Genomic DNA, 21,198 nt, shown 5'->3' on the forward strand with positions numbered 1-21,198 from the left:
CCTGACGTGGGACTCGATCCTGGGTCTCCAGGATCAGGCCCTGGGCCAAAGGCAGTGCTAAACTGCTTTAGCCACCTGGGCTGCCCAGACTATTGAGAATTTTAAGAAAATATCAAAAAGTTTCAACATTTGATTAAGTAGGATCACAGATAATTATGAAGTAATAATTGTCTAGTGAAAGTGACAAGAGGAGATACTCAGGTAAATACACAAATTCTATAGTTGTGAAACAAAAGTTAGCTCTGAATATTGTGAAGACTGGGTTTTATGGAATCAACAAGTCTGACAAAGACCGTGTAAAGCAGAGTAAGTAATTTGGGAGAAAAAAAAAATCTTTGCTGTCCAAAGGTTAAAAAAAACCCACAAAACAACCTTTGCAATTTCTCATTAGGAGAACAATCATCTAAGAAAACTTTGACCTTTTAACAGAAAACTAAATTCTAATTTTGTAGTTTTGTTATTAAAACTCATTTAAAAATAACTTGAAGAAATCTCTTCCAATCTTAGCTTGCTTCACCACACATAAAATTCCTTTCCCAACATTGCTTTCCACAAACTTTCTACAACTTTTTTCTATCCATTCAGATTTTGTCCTGGGTTTTCTCTTTTAATTCTGGAAAATTCAGCCATTTTACTTTCCTTACCTACTTTCCATACACAGATGTTTCCTTTCACCCTTTTTTTCCCCTTTTCTTTGGAGGTGGGGAGAACGGAGGGGGGGTGGGACAGGGAGAGGGAGGGAGGATCTTAAGCAGGCTCCATGCCCAGGGCTAGCTGTCAGGGGCAGGGCTGGATCCTTGACTGAGCAGAAATCGAGTCTGGGATGCCTGGGGGCTCAGTGATTGAGTGTCTGCTTTCCGCTAGGGTTGTGACCCCAGGGTCTTGGGATTGAGTCCCACATCAGGCTCTCTCCAGGGAGCCTGCTTCTCCTCTGTCTCTGCCTCTGGGTCTCTCATAAATAGATAAATAAAATCTTAAAAAAAAAAAAATCAAGGAGTCTGATGCTTAACTAAGTCACTCAGGTGCCCCCCATCTGAGTGACTTATTGCTGAGTAGCTTTCACATTGATTAGAATTTGTAACCTTTAGGATCCTTCATTCCTAGTGAAAGTGAAGAAGTAAGAAATTGTGGACTGTTAAGCTGGCATTCTGTGGATCGGCAAATTTATAAATACATTTTCATGGTTTCTAAATGCATATTCGTCTCAGTAAATTTTCCATCTAGCACAAAATGTGTTTACTGATAAAGTGGAATGTCTTTACCTCCTCTGTAAAAGGAAGCCAAAGTGGTAAACCTTTGTTCAGTAGTTAATGTTTCAGTATTTTTTAAAAAATATTTATTTAGAGAGGGGCATTCAGAGGGAGGAGGGAGAGAATCTCAAGCCAACTCCCCGCTGAGCATGGAGCCCTCCACCTGGGGCTTGATCCCATGACCCTGAGAGGATCATGACCTGAATTGAAACCAAGAGTCGGTTCCTTAAACTGACTGAGCCACTAGGGTGCCCCAATGTTTCTATATTTTCATCTTATTGGAAAGTGATCTAGATACTCCATGAATATCCATTATTTATCTCAGTGTAACTTTAAGGTTTTAAGTTACCAAAAAACTATTTTTAAGTAGACTTCTCAAAAAGCCTAATTATTGTTGAAAAGTTCATTTATAAAGTTTTGTCTTATTTACATCTATTTGATTCACTTGTTAACAATTTAGACCACTTGTGAAAATTTAACAGTATTAAACCCTAACCACCATCTTTTCTTGCTAACAAATACTGTCACAAACTAATGTAGAGTAAGTTGTATGTTCACATTATATTTAATGTTAAAAACTCAGAAGACATGCCTGTTTTAATTAAGCCAACAAACTAGATTTTATTTACTGAAGATTATCCTAGATCACATGAACTTGAAAAACATTTGGTTAGTTTCTGTGTTTGAGCATATACTTGATTGATAGAATATTTGTCTTAAGCCAAATTGGGCTCTTTACAGATGAATTTTGGCAACATCTGCAGCTACAAAAGACAGCGCATGTTTACAGGGTGCACACATTGACACACCTATGCCCATAGACACAGAGCTCTGGTAGCTTTCAAGAGTTTAGCTGTAAGACAGTTAAAATAGTGCAAAACTCACTAGTTTATTTTTTATTTATTTATCCATAAGACACAGACACACACACAGAGAGAGAGAGAGAGAGAGGCAGAGACACAGGCAGGGGGAGAAGCAGGCTCCATGCAGGGAGCCCGATGTGGGACTCGATCCCAGGACTCCAGGATCAGGCCCCGGGCGGAAGGCGGCACTACCGCTGAGCCACCGGGGCTGCCCAAAACTCACTAGTTTATTTTTTATTTATTTATCCATAAGACACAGACACACACAGAGAGAGAGAGAGAGAGGCAGAGACACAGGCAGGGGGAGAAGCAGGCTCCATGCAGGGAGCCCGATGTGGGACTCGATCCCAGGACTCCAGGATCAGGCCCCGGGCAGAAGGCGGCACTACCGCTGAGCCACCGGGGCTGCCCAAAACTCACTAGTTTATTTTTCGCTTTGGCAGAATGGAATACATTAAGGTTACCTGCTCAGATGGCTTAAACTTTTCACCAATATTTTGTGGAGAAGATTTTAAAGATTTTTTTTCTCCCGATAAGAATTGCGCAGAGTAGAACTCTTCCATCATAGGAGGCATGCAGAGAGAACGCAAGTTCCGCTAAGAGGGACTTGCCCAAAGCCTCCTGAGGTGCACAGGGAGGTTTGGGGGTTTGTAGAGATGACGGGGTGAGCGGTGAGATGACAGGAGTGCCTGAGAACCACATTTCTATTCTTATCAAGACTCAACTTGTTAAGCACGGTTGTTTTTATTTATTTTTAAAGTTTACTTGTTTTTAGTAATCTCTTACACCCATTGTGAGGCTTGAACCCATAACCCTGAGGTCAAGAGTTGCTCGCTCTGAGCCAGCCGGACACCCCAAGTACGGTTGTTTTAAATTCCTCAAAAAACTGGGCTGCAGCCTGAATGGCATCAAGAGGTTGACCCAGCCATCCAACTACATTATCGTCAATTTGCTTTTCTTTCTTTTCAATTAGGGAGACTATCTTCAACTAAGATGGGAAATCAAGAGATTTCCTACATTCTAGACTGAGAGCTGTGTGTCTCTGGAATGTTTTAGTAAATCCTTCCACAAAGACTTCAGAATGTGCTTCTTTCCTTTGGACACGTAGGAACTTCGTTGTATGCCTTCTCCCCAAGGCTACAATGAAACTATCAGGCTCTGAATATCAGCTTCTTGGGCCAACTTTTGGCCGTTTAGCTAGTTAAAAAAAAATTTCTTTCAAACAGCTTGTTGGGTTTCAGCTGAGACAAACAGTAAATATTCCTGTCAGTGTTGAGCCACCCTGTGGTCCCAAGAGGTGTCCCCAAAGGAGGCGCGGAAGATAGTGCCATGTGACTACCCAGAGCCACCCCTAAAGACAATCCCTGAGAGCCCGCAACAGGTGCTTGGACCCTGGCCGCAAAGGGAGAGTGCAAGCCACCACTTCTGTCCCGACCATATTTCGGGGTCCCCAGCCTGACAGTTGACAAGCCAAGTTCTGTGGACACAAAATGAGACAACAAAGCAACAGAACTGTCCATGGGAGAGAAGGACCAACAACCAATGGGTAACTGAAAACAAATTTCAAGTTCTAACTCAAAGATCTAATTCTTAACAAATGCTTTTTTTGCCTGCCAGTCTCAAGGTGGAAAGAAATGGACGAGGTCACATCTTAGCTTCCTCTCTAGTCCAGGCACCAGATATGGAAGACTTCTCTCATGGTTTGCTGCTCCTGCCAGTTTTCCAGGATCCCACCTGCAGATTCCAGGGCAGGTGGGTTGTCCCAGCAGGGCTCTTCCTGGTTCCCAGAAACTGTAGAGGGGAAAAAAATAACTTTCTACTTTAAGTGGGGAGGGCTTTGGCTGAGACCCATTCTTTCTCTAGACATCTCATAAATGGATAAGCTTATCTAGATGAAAAGTTGTCCACTGCTGCCACTAACCCAGGGTTACCCTTGGTAAGGAAAACCTGCTTGCTCAGCCTTAAAATAAAATGTTCCTCGGGCTGTCTGGGTGGCTCAGCGGTTGAGCGTCTGCCTTTGGCCCAGGGCATGATCCTGGGGACCCAGGATCGAGTCCCATGTAGGGCTACCTGCATTCTTCCCTCTGCCTTCTCTCTGTGTCTCTCCTGAATGAATAAATACAAACAAATTAAAAAAAACGTTACTCATCTGAGGCCTCACACTGGACCCAGTGCAGCTAAGTTAGACCTAGTCCTACCCTAGAGCCAGTCTGGTTTCCGCCTTGGCCCCAGTCCAGTTTTCTGGTTGGACCCAGATTTAACTGGTTAAACACTCTGGTTTTTAAGTCTGACCCAGTCTTGGAAAATAATGCTCAAATAAAGTCTGAAAGCTCACAATGCAAAAGCTGCGAGGCTGGTTGGATCTGAGGGCTGCCCACCACCTCCGGTGGCAACTGGAAAGCCAGGGGCTCAGTGGGCCTCTGGGCCTGGGGGCTGCAGAAGGTCTCCTTCAGGTCCGGCATCCAGCACTGGAGCGGTTACAGACGGAGGCATGCTACAGAACTCGAGCCTATTTGAGCAAAGATTGACTTGAATCCGGCAACAGCCCATCTAGCGGACGGAGAGGAGTTCCGAGGCGCGGAACAAAGTCAAGGCTCATGGGCAGAAGGGCGCAGGGCAAGGAAGTCACAATCGGCGAAACAGCAGGTTGGCTATGCAAAGCCGCGACCTCGGGGGCCTGGCTGGGTCTGTCCCCTCCCAGGGTCACGGACGTTCGGTTCCGTGTCTGGGGAGCTGAAGCTGGAACTGGAGTCTGGGCTTGGGGCCGTGGGGATGGGCACAAGCGACTCCATTTGCGCGTGTTGTCTCGTTCCTGACGATGGCGACCGCGGCCCGAAGCGGTGGCCCGGCCCGCAGCTGGCTGTGGCCGAGCCTGTGGCCGCACATCCTGGGGCGCAGAGTGAAGGAAGGGGCGCCGGGCCCGCCGGAGGGGCTCAAGCCGCGGGGGGAGAAGCGGGCGCGGCCCCTGTGGCCAGAAGCTTCTGGGCTCACCCGGGGCCCAAAGGACACGGCGTTTGGCGCCACCAGGCCGGCCCGAGGCCCGACGTCCTCAGGGGCGGCGCAGGGCCGGGCCGAGCAGAGCAGAGCAGAGCTCCACCTCCTCCACCTCTGTGCAGTGCAGCCGTCCTGCCCTCCTCTGCGGCCGACAGGGACGGGGCCGGCGACCCTCGCGGCGGAGCCCTCAGCACCGCACGGAAACGGAGGGGGCCGCGGGCTGCGACGGGGCGAGGCACGGCCGCAAGGGGAGCTCGGGGAGCTCGGGGGGAGCAAGGGGAGCTCGGCCTCCGCGGTCGGGTGCGGGGCCGGGGCTCCGGGGCTCCAGGGCCGCAGCACAGCCGAAAGCCGCGGTTTGCAGCAGACGATTCAGAGATTCAGAGATTCCATGAACCTGATAACTGTGCGGGGGGAGTTATCCGAACGGCAAGGTCCCACGGCTGCCTCTAGGATCCTGGTATTTGAGAATGTCACCTTGAGGGCAGCCCGGGGGGAGGCAGCGGTTTGGCGCCACCTTCAGCCCAGGGCGTGACCCTGGAGACCCGGGATCGAGTCCCCATCGGGCTCCCTGCGTGAAGCCTGCTTCTCCCTCTGCCTGTGTCTCTGCCTGTGTGTCTCTCATGAATAAATAAGTAAAATCTTTTTAAAAAAGAAGTCACCTTGATCCTTGGGAGAAGTGCCAGATCCCACGCCCGACCCCGGACCTGCTGGATCACAGTGTGTACTTTAACATCCGAGTCCAGGTGACCGACATGTACATGAACGTTTGAAGGCAGCATCCTGAATTGCCAGCAATATTTAAAAGCCAGAATGAGAACTAAAACCCCAGAAGAATCTCATAAAGAACGGCCATCCAAACCAAGTCGATGGCAGCCCTATGATGCACGCAGATGCAGCTCGCAGCATGTTCTTACTGGGCAGGAGACCGAGACTTCCTCGTGGACTGCGGGGCCGCGTCCCTGCTGTGACATATCAGAGCTTAAATGGCAGCTGGGCGGCCTCTGGGGAGCTGAGTCTGTCCCGTCCCGTCCGCAGCTGTCCCGCTTGCCCTCCCCTGGGTGACGGCTGAGGCAATGTTCCCGTGCAACTTCCCCTCCTCCAGGATTTCTGCTCCCAATCTTGTGCTTTCTTCGTGCTGGGCTGCCAGCAAGCTCTGGGCCGCGACAGCTCACGGGGACCGGATGGGGACCTGAGCTGAGCACAGCTTCCTCACGGGACATCTACAAACACTACCCAAGTGACGCTTGGAGTCCAATTCCTAACAGCCGTGGGCATTGTGAACCCTAAACACAGTGGGGCATGGTGAAAGATTTATAGGATAAAGTTTCTGACTAAAAACCCAAGTATCAAATCTTGCCACATGTATTTCGGCAAGACTTGACTTAAAATGAGACCTGGTGGAAATAAACCTGAAACAGCCACATAAAACGCTGCATGGAATAAAAGCTGACCACTGAATGAACACCTGCTGTCCCCTTTGCTACTAAAGGGATCAGCCCTGCTCTTGAGTTTAGAGAGGCTGAAGATGGGGAATTCACAAATACAACAGAACTGCCAGGTCTTGCTTACATTTCCAGATTCAACTTCTTTCCCTCTGGTTTGACTCAGAAGATTATTAATTGTAGAGAGGCTGTTTGCTTGGTGTGAGTTGCCAGGAGTTTCTTTTCCTCCCATCACCCATTCCTTCTGTCTCCTGGAATCTTGCATGGAAATATTCCCATTAAAGGAAATCCTCGCGTGTGTCCCGGGGCAGGGATGCAACGCTCTTTCCTCTAGATGGTCAGTTGAAAACCTGCCACCGCCTCCCACAGCTCCCTCCTCCTTGGAGCAGCATCTGTGAAGAAGTGTTGCTTCCTGATGCTCCCCCAAAATATCAGCTTGGCGTTTCAGGCATCTACGGTCCCCCGACTGCAGTGCCAGACTTTCGAGTTGCTTCCTTCAGCACATTCAGCTTCCAGCACGCCAGGAAACAGTCTTGCCCAAGATGAAGTGGGCCCTGGACGGAACAGGTACGAGAAGAATTGGCCACACACCGTGCACCTGACCACCTGCCCCTCAAACTAAGAATCAGGGTGCCATCGCCTGGACAGCTCAGAAGGCATTTGCAGTGTAGTTAGGAACTCAGCATTTGCCAATTCCGCTAGAAGGTTCCAGACAAACCATGGTCTGGCATCACAGAAATACCTCCAAGACTTAAGCACAAGGATCACAGCCCGAAGGCAGCCCGCTGAGCCATTCCACTCCGCCAACAGGAGGTCTGGTGGCCTGGGGCCTGGGTGAAGGGACACTCTGAAAACGCACCAAAGCCTGCAGACAATTTCTCCCGGACAAGGGGGGAGCAGCTGAGATTCCCCCGGGGACGCAGGGCAGAGGCAGAAGTGCGGCCTCCGAGTTTCCCTCGGGGGGACTAAGCTCCAGCTTTGGAAAAATACCGTTTTCCTCCTCACCTTTGTTGACATCACTTAAGACTCACGATCAGAAAGATAGAAAGAGATGGAGTACTTCCAAACTCGTTCTATGAAGCCAGCATCACCTTAATTCCAAAACCAAAGACCCCACCAAAAAGAAGAATTATAGACCAATATCCCTGATGAACATGGATGCAACAATTCTCAACAAGATACTAGCCAATAGGATCCAACAGTACATTAAGAGGATTATTCACCACGACCAAGTGCGATTTATCCCCGGGACACAAGGCTGGTTCAACACTCGTAAAACAATCAATGTGATTCATCATATCAGCAAGAGGAAAAGCAAGAACCATATGATCCTCTCAATAGATGCAGAGAAAGCATTTGACAAAATACAGCATCCATTCCTGATCAAAACTCTTCAGAGTGTAGGGATAGAGGGAACATTCCTCGACATCTTAAAAGCCATCTACGAAAAGCCCACAGCAAATATCATTCTCAATGGGGAAGCACTGGGAGCCTTTCCCCTAAGATCAGGAACAAGACAGGGATGTCCACTCTCACCACTGCTATTCAACATAGTACTGGAAGTCCTAGCCTCAGCCATCAGACAACAAAAAGACATTAAAGGCATTCGAATTGGCAAAGAAGAAGTCAAACTCTCCCTCTTCACAGATGACATGATACTCTACATCGAAAACCCAAAAGCCTCCACCCCAAGATTGCTAAACTCATACAGCAATTTGGTAGCGTGGCAGGATACAAAATCAATGCCCAGAAGTCAGTGGCATTTCTATACACTAACAATGAGACTGAAGAAAGAGAAATTAAGGAGTCAATCCCGTTTACAATTGCACCCAAAAGCATAAGATACCTAGGAATAAACCTAACCAAAGAGGCAAAGGATCTATACCCTAAAAACTACAGAACACTCCTGAAAGAACTTGAGGAAGACACAAAGAGATGGAAAAATATTCCATGCTCATGGATTGGAAGAGAATATCTCCTAAGATTAGCCGCCCCGCATTAACCCTATGAGGACATACTCACCACCTGATTCCTCTTCTGATTATGAAATTAGTTTGAGCTGGTTTGCAGTTTTTACCTCCTGGAGGGTTTCAAAGATCTGCTGGGACGGTCAGTTTTCCTCCTTTGCTGGGTCCTGTGCTGCCTCTGGAAGCCCACTTCTCTCCCTTAGAAGCCCTGGCGCTCCCGCCCCGAGGCAGGAGCAGCCCGGCTCGGCCCACGTGGCGCTGAGTGTGGAGCGGAGCCCCCACCTCCTGCGGCCCGGCCCGCAGTTCTTCAGACGCGACCACGCGGGAGGGCTCCAAGGGCAGCGCCGAGCAGCAGCGAGGTTGCGGAGAGGCCGGGCCAGCGGGGAAGGGGCCTGTGCTGCCTTTGTACGCTTGCCCTAAATTCAAGTCCTTTATCCCAAATATACTATTACTGCTGTCGCTTACGAGAACACGCAGCACCGGGACGCCCAGGGGGGCTCGGGTGGAGCACCGCCTTCGGCCCAGGGCCTGATCCCAGGGTTCCGGGATCAGGTCCCACATCAGGCTCCCTGCATGGAGCCTGCTTCTCCCTCTACCTGTGTCTCTGCCTCTCTCTGTCTCTCTCTGATGAATAAACAAATAAAACCTTAAAAAAAAAAAACAACCACGCAGCTTCGTGTGGGACGGTCACGTCATTTACACAACTGAAATTCTGGGGCTGCGCCCTCCTCCCATCTGTGCCCCCCTTCTGGGCCAGGCCCCACCAACCCCCCCGACCCCCTCCATAGACCGCCGTGCACCCCCGCTTCCTCCATCCCAGGGCAACTGGCTCACACTTCCGCTTGCAGGGTTGTAATGCAAGAGGCAGAGACACAGGTCTCACCTGCGATAGTCGCGATAGTCTGTACACAACACGGCCTACGTGTTCCCCAATCCGCACCCCGAGGCTCGAGGGGACCCTGCCAGCTGAGTCATGGAAAGCAAAGCTCACAGGTGCACCCCAGGGACTCAGGCCAAGGGTCCTTCAAGCTGGGCTCAGAAGAGCGACCGCCACCTCCATGCAGCAGTCTGCAGCGTCCCAGTCCCAGCTTGTGCAAGGCCGCTCGGCCACAGATGGGGCATGGCTTCCCGTTCCCACTGTGCAGAGGCCGTGGGGACTCAGAGCTGCAGGACTATGTGTCCGGGGCCTTGGGCTGAACTCCGGACACCCCACTGTCTGCTGGGAACAGAACCTGGCCCCAAGTGGCACATGCAGATGGCAAACAAATTACTAAACTAGGTAAAAGACAAATATTTTAATCTAGTTTTCCCACTTCATACTAAATCATTAATACAGGTCACAAATTGCATTTATTTGCAGACATCTAGAAAACAATCAGAAGTGTATATATCTCTCTATATAATCTTATTAATAAATTTTATTCGGACAAGAGAACTTGTGCCACAAGTTTAGACAGCATGATTAGACTGCAGCACTCCCAAGAGTGGTCACAGGTATGTACACGTGGGAAGTAAAGCTGCACCTCAGAGCCGATCATGATCAAGTTAAAAACACCTGACATACAGCACGCGCCAATCCACTCCTTCGGGTCATGACCAGCATGAAGAAAATCGGGACATAGATACTCAGCCAACATTCTGTAAATGTGCACAGCAATATGCTGCATTTAAGAGTTAAAATCAGATTCTACTTTAGTGTTAGCATCAAGCCCTTAGGAGAAACCCACCCCCCAATCTCCTTTCGCATTTACACACGTCGGCAACTATTCACACTTAGGGCCGGGCTGGGCGGCTGGCCACGGAACCAACAGGTCCTTGCCTGCGTGGGGACAGTGCGGGCTAATACTGAAGGTCTCGGTCACATCCTGGCTCGCAGCTACCTTCTGGCTGCCACTCCATCTATCTGGCATTAAATAAAACCAGGAGAAAGCAATGCAGGTCTCTGGGAATCTCCTCCCTTCCATACGGAAAATGCTCTGCCAATTCAAGTTTCATTCAGTCAGGAAGACGGAAGGATTTAAGGCTTCGGTGACAATTATAATCCTCTGAGAAATTATTTTCCCTTAAAGTCAAGATAAGATAATAGTGTTTACTGTACTTTCTCTTGACTCTTAAAATCCCTGGTATCAATGTAGGCAACTTGCACCTGCAATTAATCTGCAAGCGAGGAAGGTCTCTCCTCCTCCCCAAGGCTGGCCCAGATCGCATGTGTGGAGCACTTGTCAGCCCTTGGCTCCCTATGAAGCGGAAGGATGAGGTTCCGGCCTTCTAGTAGGTTGAGGAAGCTGTGCTCATGGCATCATCAGAGATTTTGGTACTGGCAGGGTGGATGCTTGCAAAATACTTGACGTCACTGTCACGATCCATCTGAAGAGCCATGATGGTCTGTTCTACGGCTTCCTGATGACAGCTGGCAGAGGTTAGGAAATATTCTGGAGATGCAAAATGCAGATTACAAATAAAATGAGTTTAACATTTCAGTTTTATCAAGTATGAGTATACTAAGTTCTTAGTCATAAACATAATTTCTCCAAGTATAAACACAAGCTATGTCGAATTACAAATAGTAATCCAAGTTGATTGGTGTGATATGAAAAATATCCCCAAGCCTAAGAGAATTGTATGATTTATCTTGTTTTTAGAACAGACTAAATGGCAGCAAAGCTAATAAATATATTAACATTTATACTTGTGATAGGTATTAATTCACTCAGTACAAACACCCCAAGTACCAATCACACAGGTTGAGAACCAGTTTTCTTTAGCTATTTCCTTACTGCTATTAAAACAATTTAAATGAATTCTAAAGGAGGGAAAAGCAGTATTCATTTACCCATACTCTTAGAAGCCTATTAACAAACGTTTCTATGCTTCATTCACGAGTTCATGCATTTAAATGCTATTTGTTAGATATGGGGGGGGGGGCGCTGACAATAAATAAAACACAGCTGAATCTTGAGCAGCTTATTAGTATGTGGCAGCAAAGCAAATACCAGGAAGCATCTGTCTTCTGCCTAAGGAGTGAAGAGGAGGAAACACAAACATGCCTCCTGGCCCTGAGCAACAGTAACACAGGTCACGTGGGACAGACTGACGGCAGTTTTTCATCCTGTCTTAAGAGAATACCTATCTTTCAAATGACTGTCTTGATTATAGAAGAAATGCCCCTGGAGCAGGAAGGCGAACAAGTCCCTGTCATCTAATCTGTGCCCTCTCTCAGGGGGAGCCCCCCCCCTTGACAACTCAAGTCTTCTCCCATCAGATAACACGTAGGAACATATAGTGCTTCCGCTCAGCTACGTCTCCATCCGTGCAGTCCGTGTACCTCCTCCCCGCAGCACACGGTTTTCCTAACAGTCACCTACCCACCTTTCTCCAGGAGAGTTTGTCTTAACGTCTTTGCAAGCAGCACTCGAACGTTCGGAACCCGATCATTTGCCAAGGTTAGCAGATGCGGCATCAGATGCAGAGCGAACTGGTCCATGGGAAGGCAATCGTCCTCGATGACAGTCTAGGAGGACAAACAGTTCCTTTAATCTGCCAAGGTAATCGCCAAACCCTGGAATACTGGCTAACATTCTCTTTTGTTAACAGCCCAAGCACTACAGATTTCAGCTACTTCTTTTTAAACTATCATTCCACGCGCTCGGGAACCCCAAACTAAGAGGACATAATTTTAAGTCCTCACAGACAAATAGGTTTTTAATGGCTCTCCTGAGTCCCGGAGTGTGCAGTCATGCTCATTTACACACACACACACACACACACACACACACACCACAGGCTATGCCATGGACCCCGAGCGCCCCCTAGTGGATGGCTGTGGGATGAGCCAGGCAGACACCAACTGGGGAACAGGTGATCCCCTGGAGAGCCAGATGGCAAAAGTGTTCCTTAAGGATCAGAAAGAGAGTGTTGGGAAGCACAGTGAAAGAAGAAACATAGTTTTAGATAGAAAAATGTGTCACGCACGCATAAGTCTTCACTTACCTGGCAGACAAAAACAAAGGCTTGCCGGCCAGACCACTTGGGACATCTACCAAAGTTTTCTACGAGCTCATTGATGAGGTCAACTCCAAACGTGGGGGGCGTTGCCATGTGCAGCTTCTTCACCATCTCACTAACCTAGGAGGGGGAGCGCAGAGACATGAGGAAGACTTTCTGTTCCAGGATCTTATTAAACAGTGTGCTGTTCTAAAATTGAAAAAATTGTAACACATACCAACTTGTAGGAAATCCAACGAACAGAAGAAACTTTATCTGCACATAGATTCAGAGCAATGGGACGTAAATAGTCATAAACATCTCTGGGACTATATAATTCTAGAAGTAAAATCAGCTGTCTACAAAAATGAATTATAAAAATAAAAATATAATTAAAATTTTAAAATAAATAAATGAAAATAAGTTAATCATCTGAATAATTTGTAATACTGGATACTATTTGTAAGATGAACACATGCAAAGACTAGTGAGCAATGTGGTCTCTCATGCACAGAGTCATCACCAGTCTGTATGTCTCTAGAAATGTTTTTAAACACTATGCAAGTTCAAGTATCTCCTCCCCTCAAAATGTAAGGAAAACAAATGTGGAATTCTAAGTCCACAGGGACTGAGACAGAGCAAAGCACTTCCTAGTATGTTCAGTTGGGACATGGACATATGTAACTGTTCAGAATGCTGAGAAACTTCCTTCTACAAATCAGTTTCCTAAATAAGAAGTTCTAGTAAGTAGTATTAGGTAGCCTGAGGTGTGTGTGTCCAAGCTCTGAGCGGCTCCTAAGGGAATGACACCCCTATTAGAGATAAGAGAAGCAGAGAGGTCCTCTAGTGACTGTTTCTATCACATCTGGGTAGACCTGAAGACTGACCGTATCCGCCTGGCTACTTTGAGTAGATGCAACAATGCCCGGGAAAAAATACCTCCAATACCAGTGAGATTTTGCCTTTCAGATTTCATGTTTAAGACTACTTACATTCGTTATCAGCAGGGAGTAACTAGAGGCATGAATATACATAATGTAGCAATGACCAAGGTACCTGTATGTATGTATGTGTGTGTGTGTGTGTGTGTATATACACACACACACACACACACATAAATACTCAGAAATGAGAGGCACAATGATTGACTCCATTTTCTTTTTTTCTTTCTTTCTCTCTCTCTCTTTTTGAAGATTTTATTTATTCATCACAGAGAGAGAGAGAGAGAGAGAGGCAGAGACACAGGCAGAGGAAGAAGCAGACCCCATGCAGGGAGCCCCATGTGGGACTCGATCCCGGGTCTTCAGGATCACGCCCTGGGCCAAAAGCAGATGCTCAACTGCTGAATCACCCAGGCATCCCTCGACTCCATTTTCTGACTCTGCAAATGTTCTTGCTGGCTTGCCCTGGGTGCATACCTCAGGAGAAAGTCTGGGGTCAGGAAAGCAAACTGGAGAGAGGCCCCTCAGCAGGCAGGAAATGAGTGACACATGTTGAGGGACAGGGGTAAAGTCCCATGCACCGCCCCGGGGTCCTCTCTTTACCAAGCCTGAGCCTTAAGGTGCTGACAGAGGGGCAGCAGAGCCCGTCCACCCACGGGCACAGGCAGACACACTGCAGCCGGGGGCAGAGGAGAACGAACTCTACCCCAGAGCACGGCGCGGCACGGCTTCTTGGGCTAAGGCCCTACCCGGTGACAAGCGAGGTCTCCTCCTGCTGAGGACGGCAGCGGCCTCTGCCCAGCACTGGCCACAGACACAAGGCAGAGGCTGCGTGCCATGGGGAGGGGGAACCTGACGGAGCCAGGCACACGCGGCGCCTCAGCGCCTGGGGCTGAGCCCACGACAGCTTCCCCTGTTTCCAGCACAAGCCTCCCACATCCGCGCAGTGGTCTGCAGCCGCAGCCGAGGGAGGGGGGACACCCGCCGGCTCTGCAGGGGTGCACGAGAGCCACCAGCTGCCGGGGGACAGCTGACCAGCTCCCGCTGCCAGCAAGGGGCCCCGGCAGGCCCGGGGAGAGGAAGCCAGGCGCGCTGGGCGCTCCAGGCAATCCTGGCGACCACAGAGCCAAACCCGGCGTGCTCGCGATCAGACGGCCTCTCCCCTCACACCACCAGCGGAAGACATGTGCCTAGTCCGTCAGAACCCGGCAGGCCAGCACTCAGCGGGGGACCCCCCTGCACGTACAGAGAAAACAAGCAAGACGGCCAGTCCCAATTCTGGACCCAGCAAAGACGTCTTTTAAAAATGTCAGAGGGGATCCGTGAGTGGCTCAGCGGTTTAGTGCCTGCCTTTGGCCCAGGGCACGACCCTGGAGTCCCGGGATCGAGTCCTGCATCAGACTCCCTGCGTGGAGCCTGCTTCTCCCTCTGCCCGTGTATCTCTCTCTCTCTCTGTGCCTCACAGGAATGAATGAATAAATAAATAAGTAAGTAAATAAATAAATAAATAAATAAATAAAATAAAAATGCCAGAGTTCTTTATATATTCCAGATTCCAGACCTCACTTGCAACTTACGACAAACAACCCCATTAATAAAATGGGCAATGGACCTGCATAGACATTTTTCTGGATTATATACAAATGGTCAACAAGCATATGAAAAGGTGTTCAACACCACTAGTTATTAAATGCAAATCAAAAGATCACCACAAAATACTGCTTCACACCCACTATATTGAGGGCTATAGTTTTTTAAAAAAGGAAAATACCAAGTGTTGGAGAGGATGTGGCAAAACTAGAATCCTTGTACACTGTGCTCATGGGAATGTAAAATGGTACAATTGTTGTGGAAAATAGTTTAGTGGTTCCTCAACAAATTAAAAAAAAATTGTCAAATAACCCAGCAAATCCACCACAAAATAACTGTTCAAAGAAAAATTTATACATGGATGTTCGCAGCAGCAACACTCACATCAGCTAATACAGAAACAATTCAAATGTGTTGACGGGTGAATGAATTTTAAAAAGTGGTATGCAATGGAGTATTCAGTCATAAGAAGTAATAAAGTTCTGACACATGCTACAACACAAATGAATCTTGAAAACATTATGCTAAGTGAAGAAGTCACACACAAAAGGCTACATACTATAAAATTCTACTTATGTGAAATGTTCAGAATAGGCAAATCCACAGAAAGTAGAAGTCAAGGGCATAGAGGGATGAGGAATGACTGTGAAAGGGCATGGCGTTCCTTCTGGGAGGATGGAGTGTTCTAGAACTAGACAATGGTAATGGTTGCACAACACTATGAATGTACTAAATTTCACCAATAGCAAACTTGGTTATGTGTATTTTTCACAATAAGAATAAAAAAGGTGAAATAGTTAAAAAAAAAAAAAGCTGAAAAAAATTCACTGCAGGCAAGACCCTTCAAGAAATGTTTTAGAGAACATGAGACAGAAACTTAATCTATACAAAGTAATGAACAAATCCAGAAAAGGTAAACATGAAGTAAATACCCCTCCAAACATGGTTCAATAAATTGTTAGAACTTACTCAGCCAGTTCAGCTCGAAAGCGCCAATTTCTACTATTATCTGTCACCAAAAACTCCTGAAGCTGATAAAGGTATTCTCTTCTTTTGTCAATATGAAGAAGCTGAAGTGACAAAATTCATTTTTTTATTTAAGTGACAAAATGTAGGCATTATAACTTTTACTAGACTGCTTGAAAAAACTTGTAATATAGTTATTAATTCTTCTGAGAACAGATGTAGTAGGTACATTTACTTGTTTTAGAATTGACATTAAGTTCATTTTCCCTGATAATCCCATCTACTGTCAAGAGTCTTATTTTCTTCTGAAATATTTGTTCCTTGAGCCATGTGTGACCTTCTCTGAACCCTACAGTACCCTGGGCACAGATATATGGTAGGACTAACCTGCTATGTTCATAGGACACCCTCGTTACTGTGGACTCTTTGAAGACAGCAATATGTTCTTATTCACAGATGTGAGCCCATTGCATGGCACTGTGATGGCACATGGTAGGTGCTCAATCAATATTTGATGAATGAAAAAAAAATTATCCCAATAATTGCTCCATAGTCATTTTAAAGTAGGTTTATGGTCGGTAAGGGGGGAAACCTTAAAACTTGATATAAACAGAAGCAAACAAACTTAACTGAATATCAAACAGAAAAAAAGTACTGTGACCATGAACACATTCTAAGGACAAAGTGCCGAAAGAAGTCTTGGAACATTACACTTAGTGGAGTTGATGTCAGAAACATTGGTGGAGTTATTTATTTATTTATTTTTTAAGATTTTCCTTACTCATGAGAGACACAGACAGAGGAAGAGACACAGAGGGAGAAGCAGGCTCCCTGCAGGGAGCCCGGTATGGGACTCGATCCCAGGACCCTGGGATCAGTCCTGAGCCAAAGGCAGCTGCTCAACCACTGAGCCACCCAGGTGTCCCTGGTGGAGTAATTCTGAAACTACTTCATGTATGCTGTGGAACTGAGTGAATGACTGAATATGCTCATGTTCAGAACAGAGTTTTTACCTTGAGAAAAGAAAAAACAAAGTGGAAAAAGGAGAAGAAATGGTCTTGGACTGGAAGCTGAGCTCAGTTATATATATATAAATACCCCAAACCAAAAGCCCCTCCTAGCTCCTGTCCCTTGAGAAGGTGTAAAGGACAAGACACCCCGGGAGCAGTGTGCACATCCAGTGCCGGGGTCGTGGCTTCTAACTACCGCTCTCCACTAGAAAAAGCAGGCTCCTTGGAGAAACAGCTGAGGCAAAGAAAGGAGCTGGGGCAGAGAAAGGAGAAAGTGGCTCTGAAAGTAAGGATGTGCTTAAATGTGAGGGGGCCATCAAAGGGGCACAGGAGGCAGCTTTCAGGAGTTCCTGTTAGCCAAACTGATGTTCAGAACCAAGGACAGAAACGGATTACACGGAATAAAAAAATAATTCCAGGGTTCACACACTAAAAAAAAAATTTTTAAGTTTTTTTTTTTTTTTTTAAGATTTTATTTGTTTATTCATGAGAGACACAGAGAGAGAGGCAGAGACACAGGCGGAGGGAGAAGCAGGCTCCCTGTGGGAAGCCCGATGTGGGACTCAATCCTGGGACTCCAGGATCATGCCCTGGGCAGAAGGCAGGTGCTAAACTGCTGAGCCTCCCAGGCGTCCCTAAAAAAACTTTCAAGAAGGAGGATGGAGAGAAGGAAAAGATCAACTTTATATGAGAATGTCACCTAATAAATGGAGAAGGAATTAAAAAATAGAAAACTGGTATTTTACAACCAACACAGCAACAAAGTGTGTACAAATGTACAGATGCAAATGCTCTCAAGAGACAAAGGTGTTGGGAGTTTGAAAGCACTGCCCCACCAAGTCATTACTAATCATGAAAGAGGTGGTTTTACAATGGAGGAAGTGAGCTGACACCACCATAATCAAGTAGCTGGAGTCAGCATCACCAGGGATTGTGCTCCTCCCGATGTGATGCAGATAGGTAATGTGCCTGCCCAGCAAACCTGTGTAAACTGAATCTCACTGTGTAACACCACCAGACAGACCGAGGGGCATCTGCAAAACTGGCTCAGCCTCTTCAAAAATGCCAGTTACCTTAAAGACCAAAGTCAGGAAACCATTCTTGATTTAAGAGAGCTAACGAGACAAGATATTTAAATTCAATATGCAATTCCTGATTGGATTCTGAATTGGGGTTGTGGAGGGAACCTATAACAGACATTACCGGGACAGGCCGAGGAATCTCAGTATGATGTGTATAAAATATAACACCACAATACCAACGTTTTGTGAAAGTGAGATCACATTACTTCTGTCCCCCAAAACTTCAAACTACAAGAGCCAAATTCAAGGTTACATTCTGAGAAACAATAGTATTCTAGGACTAATAATTTGTAAGATCACAACTGTTCACTTCTAAAACCACTTTTAAATGCACACCGACTTCTAAAATACAGACTCCTAGAATATCACATAAAGGTTCCAAACTATGTTCAGGGAATTTTTGTACACATATTTAACTCAATAACTTTGAAAAGTGTTTGTAATGATCTAACAGTGTTTAAAAATGAAATTCAGTGTAATTATTTTAAAATTAAAAATTCAAAGGACACCAGCAAAAGTGATCAGAATGGGACTTTTTAAGTCATATCTCATTATCAACTCATGGCTACACTTTCTTTCTGGGAACTTACAGAAACTCCATCTTGGTGGGAACAGAAAACTAAAAATTTTGGCCTATGGTAGAACTTTAGTGTGTTTTTATGCAGAAGAATTTAAAGGTTACCTTCAGAAAATCATGCAAATGTTTAAGAACACCTATCCGGACTTCGTCAAGGTCTTTTAAAAATCCATTGAAGATCGGAACCAGATCTGCAGCTGTCAGCTGATCTCCCAGAATAACTGCAAGCTCATGGATGGAGAAGGCTAACGTTCTTCGAACCTTCCACTGCAGAAATAAAGAGGACAGTGTTCGTAAGTGAAGTACACGGTAATGAGTGGTTTAGCCCTCAGCTGGCCTATGAAGGCTAACAGATCTGAATGTTACTAATCAATTTCAAACAATTAGATAGGAACAGAATAGCAGGAATAGATGCTTATTTTTATTTTTATTCATTTTATTTTCAGATTTCATTTATTTATTCATGAGAGACAGAGAGAGGCAGAAACAGAGGCAGAGAGAGAAGCAGGCTCCATGCAGGAAGCCCGATGTGGGACTTCATCCCAGAAGTCCGGGATCATGTCCTGAGTCAAAGGCAGACGCTCAACCACTGAGCCACTCAGGCATCTCTATTTTTATTTTTTAAAAGGTTTATTTATTCATGAGACACAGACAGAGAGAGGCAGAGACACAGGCAGATGGAGGGAGAAGCAGGCTCCCTGCAGGGACCCAATGCGGGACTCGATCCCAGAACTCCGGGATCGTGCCCTGGGCCAAAGGCAGACGCTCAACCGCTGAGCCCCCCACGCATCCCAATGGTTAGTTTTAAATCCCTGCTCAGTCTTAAAAACTGGCAGAGAAATTTCTGAAAGAAAGCTCTCTGGTATTCCTCCTAAGCTTTTCCGCATATGATTTCCTCTAATACCAAGTATCTGCTGGAACATGAACAGAAAATGCTACTGGGCTCTGTAGGGACGATCACAAGGCCGTCTACCCACGCATACCCTCTGTCAACGCCTTTGTCGCCCCACTCACCTGCATGTCTGACGCCAGCGTCTCATACGTCTCTCTCAGGCAGTGCCAGTTCTGCCTGCCGAGCGTCAGGGCCACGCCGGGAAGGCTGTATGCACAGTGCTTAGCAATCTCAGTGTCGACCGTCTGTGCACGAGACGGGTCCGTCATAGATAAATACTGATCTAACAGAGCCTGAGGCACAACATCCTAACGAAGAGAGAGACACGGCAGTGATGCGTTTTAGCAGTCTAGACATAAACTGAGTAAACTTTCACCTAGTTGAGCATCTCAACTAGCAGAGAAAAACCCAGTCTCAAAGCTTCAGGTATATCCTAAGAGGCAGGAAAAACATGTTAAAGGACATACATAAATAAAACAGCAACTCCAGAAGAAAAACGTTAAGATCTTCAAACAGAATACAGCGTAGAGGATGATTAGAACTGATCACTAAATGTAAAAGACCAGCAACCTCTTAATGTCGGCAAAGATCATCAGGTCTGACATAATCTTGTGAAAGTGATAAAATAGGCGCACTATCACCAACATGGATTTTATGAAAACAAAACCCACCTTTCGATGGAAATTGAGCAATTATCTATAAAAATTTGAAGTGAATAAACATCTAACCATTCATATAAATGTGAGGAAAAGAAGAATGTATACAAAATCTTGGTTGCTTTAGGGGAAGCCAAGTGGATGGTAAAAAAGAAAATCGAGAAGGAGGTATCATCAATGGCTTAATATCTTTTGAATTGTGAACTATATAAACTTATTTAAAAAAATATTTTAAAACGGAGTTAAATTCATTAAGAGAATGAGAATACATATATATTTTAAAGATTTTATTTACTTGACAGAGAGAGAAAAAGCATGAGCAGGGCAGAGGGAGGAGCAAAAGCAGAGGGAGAAGCAGACTCCCCACCGAGCAGGGAGCCCAATGTCGGACTTGATCCCTGAGCCGAAGGCAGACGCTTAACCAACCGAGTCACCCAGGAGCCAGAGACAATGTTTTTATGAGCTTGAAAATATGTCTATAATAGAAGTGGTGAAAGCAGGTTTACAACACTATGAGTACTACACTATGAGTACTAACTTCATTTTTTTACTAAATCGAATAAAAAAACATATGCCATTTGACCTAGGAAAACCAATCCCAGAAGCAAATAGCACACACAATCACGATGAATGCAGCACTGTGTGTAAAATCACTGAGCTAAATTTGGAGGTGTGTATGGCACCACGGAAGGCAGAGCGCCTTTTTCAAGATGGAGGCCACGCTGCGCTGACACTGTGCTGCTGTGGTGGGTGGGGGTCGGGGGTTGGGGGAGTGAGCATATGGAAAGATACACATACACACAGAAGAAAGGTACAAACTGTCATAGTCCAAATATTTCTTAAGTGTATTTTCCCACTTTTAAAATTTCTGAAATTGGAGTAGTAAAACTTGCCACTGATGGCACTTTATATGGTTTTGGGACTTTTTTGGTATTTTCATCTGAAATTGACTTGTATCTTGTAATTCTTGGCAAATTAGGCATC

At 46.2% G+C, this 21,198-nt stretch overlaps 1 protein-coding gene across 6 annotated transcripts in view; it reads right to left on the reverse strand.

Moving 5' to 3' along the window:
- Positions 1-9,796: 9,796 nt before the first annotated feature.
- Positions 9,797-21,198, reverse strand: part of PPP4R1 (protein phosphatase 4 regulatory subunit 1) — a 61,132-nt gene continuing 49,730 nt past the window's right edge. For all 6 annotated transcript variants that reach the window (XM_049112931.1, XM_025429516.3, XM_049112935.1 and 3 more), the window contains 7 exons: positions 19,681-19,866; positions 18,772-18,933; positions 16,001-16,101; positions 12,739-12,859; positions 12,507-12,641; positions 11,886-12,027; positions 9,797-10,948 (listed from right to left, as the gene is read on the reverse strand). In XM_049112931.1, coding sequence (XP_048968888.1) covers positions 10,785-10,948; positions 11,886-12,027; positions 12,507-12,641; positions 12,739-12,859; positions 16,001-16,101; positions 18,772-18,933; positions 19,681-19,866 — 1,011 coding nt within the window. In that variant the 3' untranslated portion in view covers positions 9,797-10,784. The remainder of the gene's footprint in view (positions 10,949-11,885; positions 12,028-12,506; positions 12,642-12,738; positions 12,860-16,000; positions 16,102-18,771; positions 18,934-19,680; positions 19,867-21,198) is intronic.

This window comes from Canis lupus, chromosome 7 (assembly GCF_003254725.2).
Source record: "Canis lupus dingo isolate Sandy chromosome 7, ASM325472v2, whole genome shotgun sequence".
NCBI lineage: Eukaryota > Metazoa > Chordata > Mammalia > Carnivora > Canidae > Canis > Canis lupus.